The following is a 13,582-nucleotide window of genomic DNA, read 5'->3' as shown; positions in this document are numbered from 1 at the left end:
ACTGATTTTTTAAAAAGCCTGACCTGCCAATTCCGATTTTGGACAATACCAATTTTTATAAAATGTTTTTATAACTGACACTGTCAGGTGTTATAAGGTCACAATACATCTTCAATGTTCCAATTTTGTTTTATTGAAAAACACTCAACAATACCTGCGGAACATAAACTTGTTTTAACTGCACATGAGGTGGTGCTCTCAAATAAAAATGAAACGTATAGAGCATTGCAGTTCCCTTAGTCTTTCATTTTTTACATTTTAAACAGAAACAAAACTCGCACAACATGTTGGACAAGTAGATAACGATCGGTGGATAAGATCGGTTTCACATGTATTAGCCGATAACCCAAAATTAAGAAAATCAGGGCCGATTGATCGGTGCACCCCTAATATTCTGTTTTCTTTTTCCATGCTTATCATGATGCAGACCCTTAATCAAAGTGATACTTTTCTAAACTTTTCCAGACTATAGATAAACTCTGTAAACAGCTAATGGAACATTTTCTGAGTTTTTCCAGTAACTTTCCTTCTGAAAAACTGGCTTTAAAATGACATGCAAAGGCCCTGCAGGCTTTAGAAAGAAAACAACAAATAGAAGCATTGGGAACTTACTGGCTGCTCACAAGCTTCTCACGTATGGTGGAGAAGTCCATCGGCTTTTTTATGACCTTCCTGTAGCCAGGGACCGATTTCAAGTTGACAGGCGTGAGAAAAGGCCATGCATCCTGATGCCGCTCCAGCTCTGCAAGAAGTACTCTGTTGGGCACACAAACACAAAGACAAGAATTGGCTTTGGTGAAATGAAAAGCTCTCGATTTCAAAAAGCTTTACTCTTTTTCCCCTTCAAACCTTTGATCAGATTTTTTTTCAAAGAGAGTAAATCACATTTTTTAAGAATGAATCTCCTAAAGCAGGAAAAATTCACAATTTGGTGCATTCTGCATAAAACAAATAATGTTAACAATCGACTCTTTCCAACATTTTATGACATCTTATGAAATTATAAACAATCTATCCCCTTTCTACACATCGTGTGGGGTCTTTTACAACTTATCCTGAAGGATACACAAATTTATGACCAGTAACTTTTTCCTTGTTTTTCATTTGCAATTAGATGTTAGCAACCACATGACTATCACTGCAATGGCTGCATTACCAAATACGAAAATTATAATATTGTATCAAATTAGAATAAAATATCTGGATTGTATGGTAGAGTGCTAAGAAAGCCCTGCATTTCCACTAAGACTAACGGTGGGTTCTGCATTACATTAAAATGGAAACAAAAGTATAACTGTATTGATGTTAAAGTTTCTTTTGTAGTTTTAATTTAAATTTCCAGCCAACTTCACTCGACACTGTTGATTCTGGATCTACCAGATTTAGAAGGTATCTGGTTTGTATTTGGGTAAACACAGTTTTAGTCCAAGAAGCTCATATAAGATGGTTAATTAGTTAGAGAATCTGCTCAGGTAGCGCCTGTAATTAACTGCTCAACAGCTCGTGCCTAAATACAAATTATGTTTACCAGTCCTTTAGTTTCCACGGCATGACAGTCTGTGTTTTCCAAAACAGGAAATATTTCTAAACAGACGGATATTTTTGTAAGCCAGCCATTCCTTTACTTTCTCTGGCATCTCATTAAAAGAATTTTAAACCACAGACAGAAATGTTGCCGTTTTAATACTGATAATCCAGATTATCTTTAAACCCATGACTACTATCAACACAACTAACAATTTTCAGAACTTCCTGCTGCAGTGACTTTTATTATACTTTCATCTTATCTGAATTGAAGTGTTTCTTGTCTCTGGGTTGATCTAATTAGATTTCAGGGTTGAATGGCAAAGCTGTTCAACCTCCAGTTGTGTAACCATCCAGATATTTTCTAACTAGCTTTTCCTACCAGTTTAAAGGTGATTATTGTTTTCTGTTTTGCTAATGAAATTTACCAGAAACCACTAAAGCAGATAGACTTTTAAGTACAGTAAGAGAGATGTCTAGTTTTTTATTGTCTTTTTTCCAAATCAACACTTGATAAGAATTAGCCAATCACATGATGAAAAAAGGGCAATAACATTTTTATTTTTATTTCATGTTTATAATTTTATTTAAAAAACTGATAGCAAACATAAAATGCATGAGGTTTTAAGTGGTGGCTACAACAAACAATGAAAACACTTCAGCTGGCAGGTATTTCTTGACTGAGTGCTGCAGGAAGTGGAAGCTGCTACGTGACTATTTCAATTACTTTAAGAATTATTCATCAAAAAAAGACAAGCGCAAACATGCCAGGGGCTTATACCTGCATAATCCCAGGTCCCTGTTGTTGTCTCTGGCTGTCTTAGCTCGTTTTACACACACAGGGCTCTCCTGATTGGCTGGTATCAGAGCCGGTGAACTTTCCTCTGTTTTTCTCTTCCTGCTGGTGTCTTTTGATCCTTTTTTGGGCGTGCTGCTGGCACTGACTGAATCCTCCTCTAAAACCTCGCCGTTACCCGTCTGCTTCCCGGTCTTCTTGGACTCCCCGCTTTTCTTATTGCCTCCTCCGCTAGAAGCTACAGTTTTGGCTGGAGGCTTTTTGGTCTTTGGGGATGGACCACTTGCCTGTAAAATTGAACAGTTAATAGACAAAATCCTTAAAATTGTGACCTTGAGCTTAGGTTGATCAACTTATTCTTCTAATGACAAAGTTTCTGCGGCTTGGAAACTGCTGGGTTTCGGGAGATCACTGGTGCAGCAATATTTATCAGCAGATTCTCTGCTAAAGATAGTGTGAATCAAACAGCAAACATCAAAAATAATTGATGCGGGCCAGATTATATTATTCAAACAGACATACCGTTGAAATGCAGGCCGGACAGTACCAGTCTCCTTCTGGGATGCTGGTGATCTTGGGTTTGTGACAGTAAGTATGACACCCTTTGTCACAGCCGTCGCACAACAGGAGAAGGTCCTCATTATCCCCCTTTTTGCATATCTGACAGTACTAAAAAAAGAAACCTGTCCATTAGGAGGCCTCTTTCTGAAAAAAGTTTGTTTTCAATATTTAGAGCATTTTCTCACCACTTTCATGATAGACCTTTCCCAAGCAATAGATTTCTGCAGCTGCTGAATGCACATGGCCAGCTGGGCGGCACTACGGACCTCACTCAGAGCCTTCCTCCATACCTTCATACCGTGGGCCACCTCCTCCTCGCCACTGAGAGAGGACACAAAGATGAGGATCAAAAATGCACAGGAAAACAAGAATATGTGGGTCTGTTTATAAGCAAGCTCTTTGGCATCAGTTGAAAAAGTTGCCAGCAAGACATTATGAGCTCCAGCTGTGCAGAGACAGGCATGAGGGTGTAAGGTGCTAGGGAGAGGTACAAACCCATTCTGTCAGGTTAAAGATACGCTCATGCAGAAAGTTTGAGGGATTGTTAAATTCTGGAAGCCAAAAGTGTGCTCATAATCAAGTATACAGAGGAACAACACCATGCAGATGATTGTAGGAAACAAAAGTCCAAACAACAGTGAACAATGTGCAGGAAATGAAACTGATTGGAGACACTACCACCCAAAAAGAAACCCAAAAAACTCCATTAGATCAAACAAAAACAGATGTACACAAATCTGACAAGCGACCACAAACGTCTGCTGTTAAAGCAACCAAGACCCTCAGTTTTGGAGTGACATGGGAAACAAAAAGCACACACAGAGAAAGGAAAGGGTCTTAGTGGGAGAGTGGGGAGCTTTGGTTGGAGAAATGACCTACCCTTCCCTGTCAGCACTAGTGGATGGGGCGGGGGCAGGGACAGTGACCGTACCCACATTATCCAGCCTGATCTGAATGGTGGTACCTAAGGGGCTCCTCAGGTACCTTCTCTCGATGTTGCGCTCCAGATCGGCCAGACGTGTCACTGCTATGTCCAGCGGGTTGTCCGGGTGACGCATCACCCCGCCCTTCTCTCCGCGCTCCTCCAGATGCTCCTTGGAGTCCTTATCTCCTGCACTTCCTGAAGCTGGTGTTGACTTAGTGGGGGGCTTGTGCTCGTAGTACACCAGATCCTCCCGCTCAGACTGAGGATCTGGGTAGGTCCAGCCCTGGAAGGGAATCCTCTGTTATGTCTTGATGCCATTTAATGTGTTTAAACCTATTTTCTTTTAATTCGGCCACATAACATGGAGGAGGATATCCCTTATTCACCTTGACCTGCAGGCTGGCTGCAGTGACTTTCCTCTCCAGCTCCTCAACCTGCTGCAGTACAGCAATGTCCATTTCCATGGCCTGCTCCTCCACACACCAGCCCCGCACCGACTCCACACTCACCTGACTTTCCTCAAGCTCCCGGAGCTCAATCATGGCCACTAGATGAATGACACAACAGAGGTTGATCAGTTACAGACTTACACCCATGCACCAGAACACATTACATACTCGTAACTCCTACACATGCAGGAAGGGCTATTTCAGGACTCACCATCTCTGTGTTTGGTGCAGACCTGTGGGATTATCTCCAAATATTTCTGCATCTGCCTCTGGAGGCCCCGCTCTCTGATTCCTCGACTGTGGAGAGCATCAACCAGCGCCCGCAGCTGTTCGATGTGAGACACTCGCCACCAACCTGTCAGCAGTCCTGTGACAACAAACACATGCAGGACCATTAGCTGGAACACTATAGACATTCGTCCTTGAGAAAGGTTGTTTTATTCTGTATGTTACAACTTGTGTACACAAAGCAGAAGCCAGACTAAACTGTCATAATAAGAGTGAACAGATTTCAATTAAAAGTTGGTGTTTAGTCATCAACAATGCTTCAGGGTCACTCACCCTCTGGAATTGCCCGAGGTGTGAGGTGGTCGAGGGACTTTGGCATCTCCAAGGCGTGAGAGGGCATAGAGGAGCTTTTCTCAATGCGAGGTATAGGTGACTCACTCTTACTAGAGACACTTGCTGTTGTGTTGCCCTCCAGAGAATGACCTGGCATGGGGCTGGGGCTACTGCACAGAGGTAAGCTGGGACTTATCATACCCATAGGCCAGTTTGCAAAAGAAACCCCGAGCAATGAGCCCCCTGACTTCAACTAAAAGAAAGAGATAAAAAGACTTGTAATAAAAGGGGAGATAAAACCTCCATGCAGTTTAGTTTAAAAAGACATAAAATAGCCACTTTAGGTTTATTCTGGCCATCACCCTTACCTGCAAGGCAGACAAAGGGTAGTTGAGGAGACCAGTTGGGTGATGCGGGCTAGCCGACGCGGAGGCAGCAGAAGGTGTGAGAGGTAGGGCAGGGGAAGGAGGTGGAGACCTAGGTCTGCCAGGTGTTGAAGACGCCTTAGGAGAGCCACGAGGCGCTCCTGGCGGAGTAGTGGTAATAGAAGAGAGGTCACAAGGGTTGCGAGGAAGTAGACTGAACCAGTGCCCACTCCTCTCTGTCAGAACTCTGAGCAGCTGGTCGTTGGCTTGGAATATGAGGTGTGGAGATGGAGCAGGAGAGGAAGTTGGGGGAGTGTTCCCTGGGCTTTCCTGTGGAGCCGGCAGCCAGGGGAACGATAAAGAGGTTGAAGCTGGAGGAGGGATGTTTGTAGTGTCATCAGTGGTCACCAAGCAAGGAGTTAATGCTGCTGCCGGCTCAGGAGTATTATGAATGGGGGAGGATAATGTTCCTTTTCTGGAGGCATTAGGAATACTCATGGGACTGCTGTTTTGTGCACACTCCTTCTCTTGTGCCTTCAGAGATTGCTTGCTAACGCCCTTGCCAACGTTCCGACACAGTTTGGAAACACAGCTGGACTGCTGGTAGAACAGAGTCTGAGAGTGTTTCTTCCCCTCGTGTTCCTGACTGTCGTCTTTCTGTTGTTCCAAGCTCTGTGCCCGAAGGTTCTGCCCATCAAGGCTGCAAGGTTTCTCCTTGTGCAGTTCAAACTCCTGGGGTTCCTCTTTCACCTTGACCTCTTCCGCAGCTCTTCTCCTCCTCTGCCGTTCCTCCTCCATTTCTTCTGGGGCTGAGGAATGAATAGGAGTGCATATGGTTTAAATAATTTGAAATAGAATTACTGTATATTGAATTAGTTCTCATAACAAAATAACATAAATCCTAAAAGAGGATAAATGAAATTTGCTGTTTTTTTTTTATGTCTTTTAGTCTGCTTAGTGTCTTTTGTGCTGCCAATACCTTCTCCGCTCTCCATGGCTTCGATGAAGACACCTCCACAGTGGGGAAGTACCCAGTACCGGCGGCGGTACCGGTCCTGTCCGTACATCATGGATCGCAGAGAATGAGATATCTCAAAGAGCTTTCTTCTGGTCTGATGATGTTGCTGTAAAGATATAAAGAAAACACAGGCTACTTCAGACTGTTTTTGTTTAGGGGTGCCGTTCATTTTTTTCATTATTATAATATTACAAATGTATGATTATCCTCTCACTTTAAACCTGGGTTTCAATGCCCTCCACTCTAATAGATTAAACTGAGTTAAGTTTCAAGCAGCCGGATTTTGTTGTTTCTGGGTGGAGGTGAATTTGCAGCTCTGCCGGGGGAAGGCAGAAGAATGAAGCTCCTGCCCCAGGCTTGCTGTTACATTTCTCTCAGACCGGTGTACAGGTAATCAGTCAAAACCACAGCTCATATGTTGAGAGGGATGATTCTGTCAGCTGACCTGCTTAAAGATAATCTAGATTTTATAAAAGAAGAGGACCAACCACACAGTAGGTTAAAAGTGGCCATAATTGCAAATGTAGCCTTACAGTCCCACTTTTCAGTAATATGTTTTGATGACAAAAGCATTAAAGTATGTGACTGAGAACTGCTGTTTTGGGATAATTATATACAGTTAATGCAAGTTTAAGTAAGCTTGTAAAGTCAAAAATGCAAAAATTATGCAACTGCATTTTGCACAGCTCAGAATGTTTACATGGTGAACTATGGACATGAATTAATTAATTTTAAACCTGGGTGAACTGAATTTAGAACCAATTCTTTTTATTTTCCAAGATATTTTTGCAGCACTAGTGGCCTTTATTTTTTGTGTTTTTTTCCAAAAGTAAGCAGACAGGAAGTGGGGTGGAGAACGGGAGAAGACATGCAGCAGGGATCTCCGGGGTCAGGACGTAAACCCAGGACAGCTTCTGCAAGAACTGAACCCTCTATATTTGGGTCACATGGATGGATGGATGGATGGATTTCCAGACTGTTTAGGGACCTGCATAATCATGTATTGTAATGTTAAAAAATAACAAACAGCAGTAATATTCACTGTTTCTTTGCTTTATCCCTTTGTATTTGACTTCCCAGGAGACTTTCTTAATCTTTGTGTTCTGCACGCAATCACACATTATTAGTAACAGCCAAGCATGCATAGTTTTACTGTCGGTTCAAACATTTATGCTTACAGTGATTAGCTTCGTCATATCACATACTCATTTTACAGAGGAGAGTACCTTAGCTAATTTCTCTATTTGCTTCTCCAGCTCCTCAACACTGGTGGCCTGGTCAACATCGTCCTGATGGGAGGGAAAATAACCAAAAGATATCTGTGAGTAATCATAAACCTAGTTTTGATGAGTGTTAAGATACCTCCATTTTTGTTTTACCTCGTCAAAGGTCTCCACCTTTTTAACCTTTTTAATTTCCTCCTCCTCATCATCATCTTCCTCTTCTGCCTGGTCGTCACTGTCATCATCGTCGTCGTCATCGTCCTCACTGTCTCCGCCCAGCTTCCTCTTTCGTTTGGCGGCAGAGGACGGAGTGCCAACGGACTGGTTCTCTTCCACACCCATGCTGGCCTCCCTCTTCCCAGTTCGCTTGGCATAAATGGTCTTCAGCCTGCGTCAGCATGCACAACAAAGTCAGCACGACTGTTTATTACAAATAAAAAAGTATATTCTTAATACACCACATTTGGGGAAAACATACTTCTTCAGTTTCCCTTCCATAATAATCTTGTCCTTCCTCATGTTTGCCATTTGATCCAGATTCTTGTCAATCTCACTGCAACAAGAAATTCATTACTGTTAATTATATTTGTGCTTTTAATTAAAGTTTAGTTTAACTGGCAGCTTTAGAGAAGCAAAGAAAAAAAGTGATGTAATAGCCTGTATCCCGGAGACCAAATTACTTGTACACTGTGTTTAAAAGCACTGCAAATTACTACCCCTTTCTACCGTTTTATTAATTGTTTTCCACTAAATAAAAAGTGACTAATTACCACCTAGTGAAAAACTTTAACATTAGGCAATAAAAGATAAGTGGTGCATTTCTACAGTTATGTTTTACTTAAACGACCCCAGAGAGCGAGAAAAAATGAGAACGATGCAGAGCAGTTCAGAACCACCAAGCATTATTTAACTGAAACAGAGAATATTTGTAAAAATAAACAGCGATCCGCTGGTCCGCCCAGTTTTCAGTTTGTGTTTCTTCTCCTACCTGATAACAGCTTTACTGCTGGCCAGCTCGTTAGCCAAGAACCCCAGAATTGAGGCCTTCTGGGCAGGCGTGTGAGCCTGGAAAGCTTTGGTCTTCAGACTGAGGGCCAAAGGAGCCAGGTCTGTGTTGGCACAATGGGCACTCATGTACATTTGTAGCACCTCAGAGACGTTATCCCTGTTGATGCCAACGTTGGTTAAGTGGTCCCCCAGCATGGTTTTTGTCTGATCGTGAGGGAGTTGAAGAGAAAGACCAAAAAGGTTGTGACTTCACTTTTACTTTCATTTCAAGATGATCAGAATTGTCAGCGTATTTATCATTTAGAGTATTTATTAATGGAGTAATGACATATTTATTCATATATGTTACTAATCTTTAAATCTATAATTAGAAACAGTTTGCACATCATAGGTTAAAGTTAAAACATATTAACATGTACATTAACACGTCCGATGTCAATTTTAAGATTCAAAATCCATCTTTTAGTCTTTAATTATCACTATTTCTCTTTGGCCAAATTTCAATATGCCTGTTTTTTTGTCCTTTGCAGGAATTACAAACAATATGTAATTATTATGATAATCTTAGTGTTTTATAAAGCCTTAAATTACTCCTTATTGAAATTAAAGTTCTTCACCTTTTGTCCAGGTGGCAAACCGGGATCGCAGACTGCCAGAGAGAGCAGTTTGACCAGAAGGTCTTGAACTTGGCCCATGCTGTCCCCCACATTGAGCAAGCCCTCTTGTAGCATCCCCAGGGTGGGAACATCTGCATTCAAATCAAGTCCTAAAACTTTTCCGAAGCCTCTCAAAAACTGCATCAGCATCAGGCAGTCAGACACCGCCTGTCCAGGGAGGATGAGGCCAGGAATCCGGGAAAACTCTGGGAGAGGCTGGACACAGAAAAGCAGTGAAGGTTCAGACTTATAGCTGATGTTGTTGTGGTTAACCTGCTAATATTAATGCTAATGTAAACAACAGAAAGCACAATGTAAGCTAATATACAGCTGGCATAAGAATACTAGAAGTTAACTTATTTCACTGACTGAATTCCAAAAGTGAAACTCCTATATTATTTAGATTTGTTACAGAGTTTAAATTTTGAATAACTTCGCTTCACAATCCTCTTGCTGTGGTTATGCCTTTGCTTGTGCACCTTTTTCTATCACACTTTTTTCTTCCACTTAACTTAATTCCATTAATATGCTAAGATAGAGAATCCTGTAAACAGCCAGATTCTTTAGAAATAAACTTTTGTGGAAGGTGTGAATGACTTATGTATTTTGTATTGCTCTTATATAATATACATTTTTTTTGGGAAAATGAGTTGTAGGTTTTCATTAGCTGTAAGCCATAATGGTTTAAATTAACAGAAAAGGACTACCTGAAACACATCAGTGCCTAAAAAAAATCCATATATTAGTTTTACTTTTTAAATTGAATTACTGAAATTATGTAACTTTCTTCAATGATATACTAAGGCACTGAAATGCATGTGCATAAGTAATATAGAACAGAACAAATATTTAAGTAATATGTGTAGACTTCACTTCCAGGTTACTGTTTGCACAGCTTGTATATTTTGCAGTTCCTTAGTTTAACCACTTGGGGGAAGACATGTCCAAGCATTCACAATCATATGATCTTAGACTGACCCAAGAAAGTGTTCCACTAACTCAGCTAAAGCAACTTCATTACTCCCAGTACACCATCAGTACTGCCACTAATGCAACTAATAACAACAAGAGCACCAACCTTATGGTCAGAAAGACACATATCTTCATTTGGCTTCTTCAGTTCCCGGGCTATCTCTAGCTCCAGCCTTCGCTGCTCCAGCTTGCGCTCTTTGTTCAAGCGCTTCTCATCCCTTTTTTCCTGTCGCAGGCGTTCGCGCTCCTGGAGAGTCCAAAATGTGAGGGAACATTAGGGAAGGGAAGCAAGTGTGTGCATTTGTGTGTAAAAAAACAGACAAGGGGCTTTAAATGACTTTGCTGAGCAGTGTTAGAATTCAGCCCTAATACTGCTGCGCATTCAGAGGAAAAGTGCTTGAGGGCCAGAATCCTTTAACTCGGTATGAGTGTAGAAAAAAAAAAAGAAGGGAAAGTGTGCAACGAAAGGAGAGAAAGCAGGAATTCACGGAGAGAATAATGACTTTGGCCGTTTTTATGGCAGTGGTCATGTGGATGTTTGTGTCTCAGCATTCAGTTGTGTGCGTGTGAACTACCTCTGCTTTCTTGCGAGCCTCAACAGCCTTCATCAGCATTACATGTTGCCTCCTTCTTTCCCTTTCCTAAAGTGGCAAAAAATAAATAAAATAAAAAAACAAGCGGACGCATTAAGGAGCGTGCACCGTACAAACGGCACTCATGGCCGACTGAGGTGCTTATGTATTCATGTAAAACTGTGAAGTCATTAGAGGCACCATACTCGAAACAAACACAAAACAATGCTTCACATGTATACACTTTTCACATGTATGGTGGAAGCATAAGTGAAGAGTACGGTCGTACAATGACAACCAAAAAGCAACACATAGATGCGATACAAAGTAGATGTGATGACAGGCTCAAACAAAATATAAAAAAAGGAAAAAGGAAGCAGCTTGAATCGGTGGCGGCGCCTCTGAGCTAAGGCTGACACAACAAAAGCAACAAAACGCTAGTTCCAACAAGTTGCCTGACGTGCCACACGGCTGTTGTAATCAAAGCAACAACAACAAAAAAATGACGCTAGTCAATACTGATCTTGATTTTAAGCCTCAATCCAGTAACATTTGGTGAGGGAATAACAAAGAGGAACGGATAGGTAAAAAGCAGCAACAAACTGAGCAGTTTCACTTCAGTGATTTTGTCAGCTGAAGTATTAGCACAAAATGTGACTGCTGAGACTGAGACATCTGTGTTATACACCGCCTACTGCAAAAGGGCACAGGTCTCACTGGTGACTGCCTATCCTTTTATTTGATCTCTTTATGCTGTCCTCTGTATCAGCCCGCCATTCCCTCTGTGAACCAGGTAGGCACAGTTGCCACTATTAGGGTTTGCCAAGAACATTTTCAGCACATGGACACAAAAACAGGCTCTTTGTGAGGATTGTTTTATCAGAGAGATAAAAAAAAAAAAAAAAAAAAAAGCTATATGCCACAAGTTCTGCTCTGCAGCAGTTTTGCATTTTCCTTTACTGGTTTTTGGCCAACAAATGTAAAACGAAAAACTGGAAAAATTTAAAACAGGAAATGAAACCTGCACATTCTTTTAATCTGTAAATCTTTAAATATAAAGCGGATTTATGACAAAAAGTATGCTTCAAATTGCAACATTAATTCATACACCTCAATTTGTACCCCATCATTGAGCTCTGCATAAAATAAAGTGGGGTGAGGCAGTGATTTCCTCATACCTTTTAAAAGCTAGGTAGGCAGATCTTTAGATTCAGCTGCAACTGTGCATTATGAGTGAAAAAGGTCTACAAGCAGGAGAGCCAGGCCAAAATAAAACACGCTACTCAGAACCATATTTGTCCTCATGGTAGAATCGAGTATATTTTTATTCTTCTGTGAAATGGGCCTATTTTAAAGCTAAAGTTCAAACTGTGGAGGAATGTGCCTGGAAGTGCCACCACCATGAAGACAAAATGACTCCCAGTAGCTGTTTTCATTCTTTGTGCAAAGTACAGGAACAGTGAATGACAGAGAGGCTGGCATGGGGCAGGTTAAAGTCCAGAACTCTATGGACTGCAGAACAGATGCACGGACGAACACACACAAGCTCGATCTCGTCGCTGAAATCGTCAAGCACTCATGGGTAACACAGGCTACTCCGATACAACAGTTAGACAATGTATGTGATGGATGGACACTCCTCGAGTGCTCTCTCTCTCTCAGACAGTGTGTGGATTGCCGAGCAGTCTTTGCAATGCATTTTGAGTAGAAGAGGGAGGACAAGGGAGGGGGAGGGGGACAGAAGCTGCCTGGCCACCGTGACAGGGTCAGTTGTCCCTCAGGACGAGCAGATGGAGGCAGCATACTGACTCTTTTTCTCTTTTGTTGGTTTTGCTGGAAAGCCATGCAGAAGAATGTAGTATGACAGCAGCCAGTGATACACTTAATGCATTGCTATGACAACCATAACACAACCAGTTACACGATGCAGGTGTTAGATGTACAAAAATAAACATACCCATACCATATCTAGTCTATGCCTCTCCAACTCCTGGCAGAGAGAGTTGGCAAAGTATTATGGAACAGAAGTAATCACCAATACCAAAAAGCAAGGAGTCTAATAAAGAGAAACACTGGAGCATCTCATTAACAACACATGAGCTAATTTCATTCATACTTCAGATTCTCACACATCCATGTAAAGTATTTAAATTTATGCTCACACACACATTCAAGGATGTTTAGGGTAAATCACGCATGGGCTGGTTGATTAGTGGTTTAGGCTTCAAAATTACAATCAAACGTTTTAGTGAGGTGCCAAAATGCAGGGGTGGAGAATCCAGGTCCAGAAAGTAAAAAGCCTGCCTAGTTTTCCTTCATCCTGTTCACTTAACCAGGTGATTAGTCCCTGTCTATGTTGTGGAGATAGAAATTTAAATGGTTGGGACTAATCTCTGTACAGGCTTTTTACTTTCTGGACCTGGATTCTCCACCCCTGCCAAAATGCCTGGGATTTTCTCTGAATGCATTGAGCACAGAACAACGAATCGCGCCTCCTTTCTCAAATAATTATTTATACTGCCAGTCAGCTGGCTGAAAGAAGGCTCCTGCACACTTCCCTTGCTTACAAGAAATACAAATTAATCTGTTTGGAAATTGTTCTAGCTGTCTACGAGAAACACAGACAGTCTTGGTGTGGAAATTTAAAGAAAGCACCCATTAACCTTACTGACATAACTCTGCTTTAAAACTAAAATTGGCAAACTACGAGCAGTATATCTGTTAAGCAGCAGACTGTAGGCTAGCTTCCTGAGCTAATATCAGCTTGTTGCTGTACTTTCATCATTACTGCTGTACTTTCATCATTACTTTACAAAATGCAGACCAGCAAAAAGTTATATTTTGTGCAAGAATAATACTCCTAAATTTGACTGGGGCTTAGTTTATATTTCGCTTCATTTATCAAAATCAAAACACCAATAGGTAAATGTAAGAGACAACATCAAATTCTCA

At 41.4% G+C, this 13,582-nt stretch overlaps 1 protein-coding gene across 1 annotated transcript in view; it reads right to left on the bottom strand.

Moving 5' to 3' along the window:
- baz2ba (bromodomain adjacent to zinc finger domain, 2Ba) overlaps positions 1-13,582 on the bottom strand; it is a 73,792-nt gene that overhangs the window by 1,783 nt on the left and 58,427 nt on the right. Inside the window, exons 20-37 of the mRNA XM_047362587.1 lie at positions 12,588-12,620; positions 10,634-10,699; positions 10,165-10,305; positions 9,048-9,302; positions 8,411-8,634; positions 7,901-7,975; positions 7,579-7,810; positions 7,426-7,488; positions 6,161-6,305; positions 5,185-5,990; positions 4,817-5,069; positions 4,467-4,622; positions 4,193-4,353; positions 3,761-4,089; positions 3,067-3,202; positions 2,843-2,989; positions 2,306-2,607; positions 613-756 (exon numbers count right to left, since the gene is read on the bottom strand). Of these exons, the coding sequence (XP_047218543.1) occupies positions 613-756; positions 2,306-2,607; positions 2,843-2,989; positions 3,067-3,202; positions 3,761-4,089; positions 4,193-4,353; positions 4,467-4,622; positions 4,817-5,069; positions 5,185-5,990; positions 6,161-6,305; positions 7,426-7,488; positions 7,579-7,810; positions 7,901-7,975; positions 8,411-8,634; positions 9,048-9,302; positions 10,165-10,305; positions 10,634-10,699; positions 12,588-12,620 (3,668 nt within the window). The remainder of the gene's footprint in view (positions 1-612; positions 757-2,305; positions 2,608-2,842; positions 2,990-3,066; positions 3,203-3,760; positions 4,090-4,192; positions 4,354-4,466; positions 4,623-4,816; positions 5,070-5,184; positions 5,991-6,160; positions 6,306-7,425; positions 7,489-7,578; positions 7,811-7,900; positions 7,976-8,410; positions 8,635-9,047; positions 9,303-10,164; positions 10,306-10,633; positions 10,700-12,587; positions 12,621-13,582) is intronic.

The sequence above is a fragment of the Girardinichthys multiradiatus genome, chromosome 4, assembly GCF_021462225.1.
Source record: "Girardinichthys multiradiatus isolate DD_20200921_A chromosome 4, DD_fGirMul_XY1, whole genome shotgun sequence".
Classification (NCBI taxonomy): Eukaryota; Metazoa; Chordata; class Actinopteri; order Cyprinodontiformes; family Goodeidae; genus Girardinichthys; species Girardinichthys multiradiatus.
Note: the sequence above shows the minus strand (reverse complement) of the source record. Positions and strands in the feature narration are given on the sequence as shown.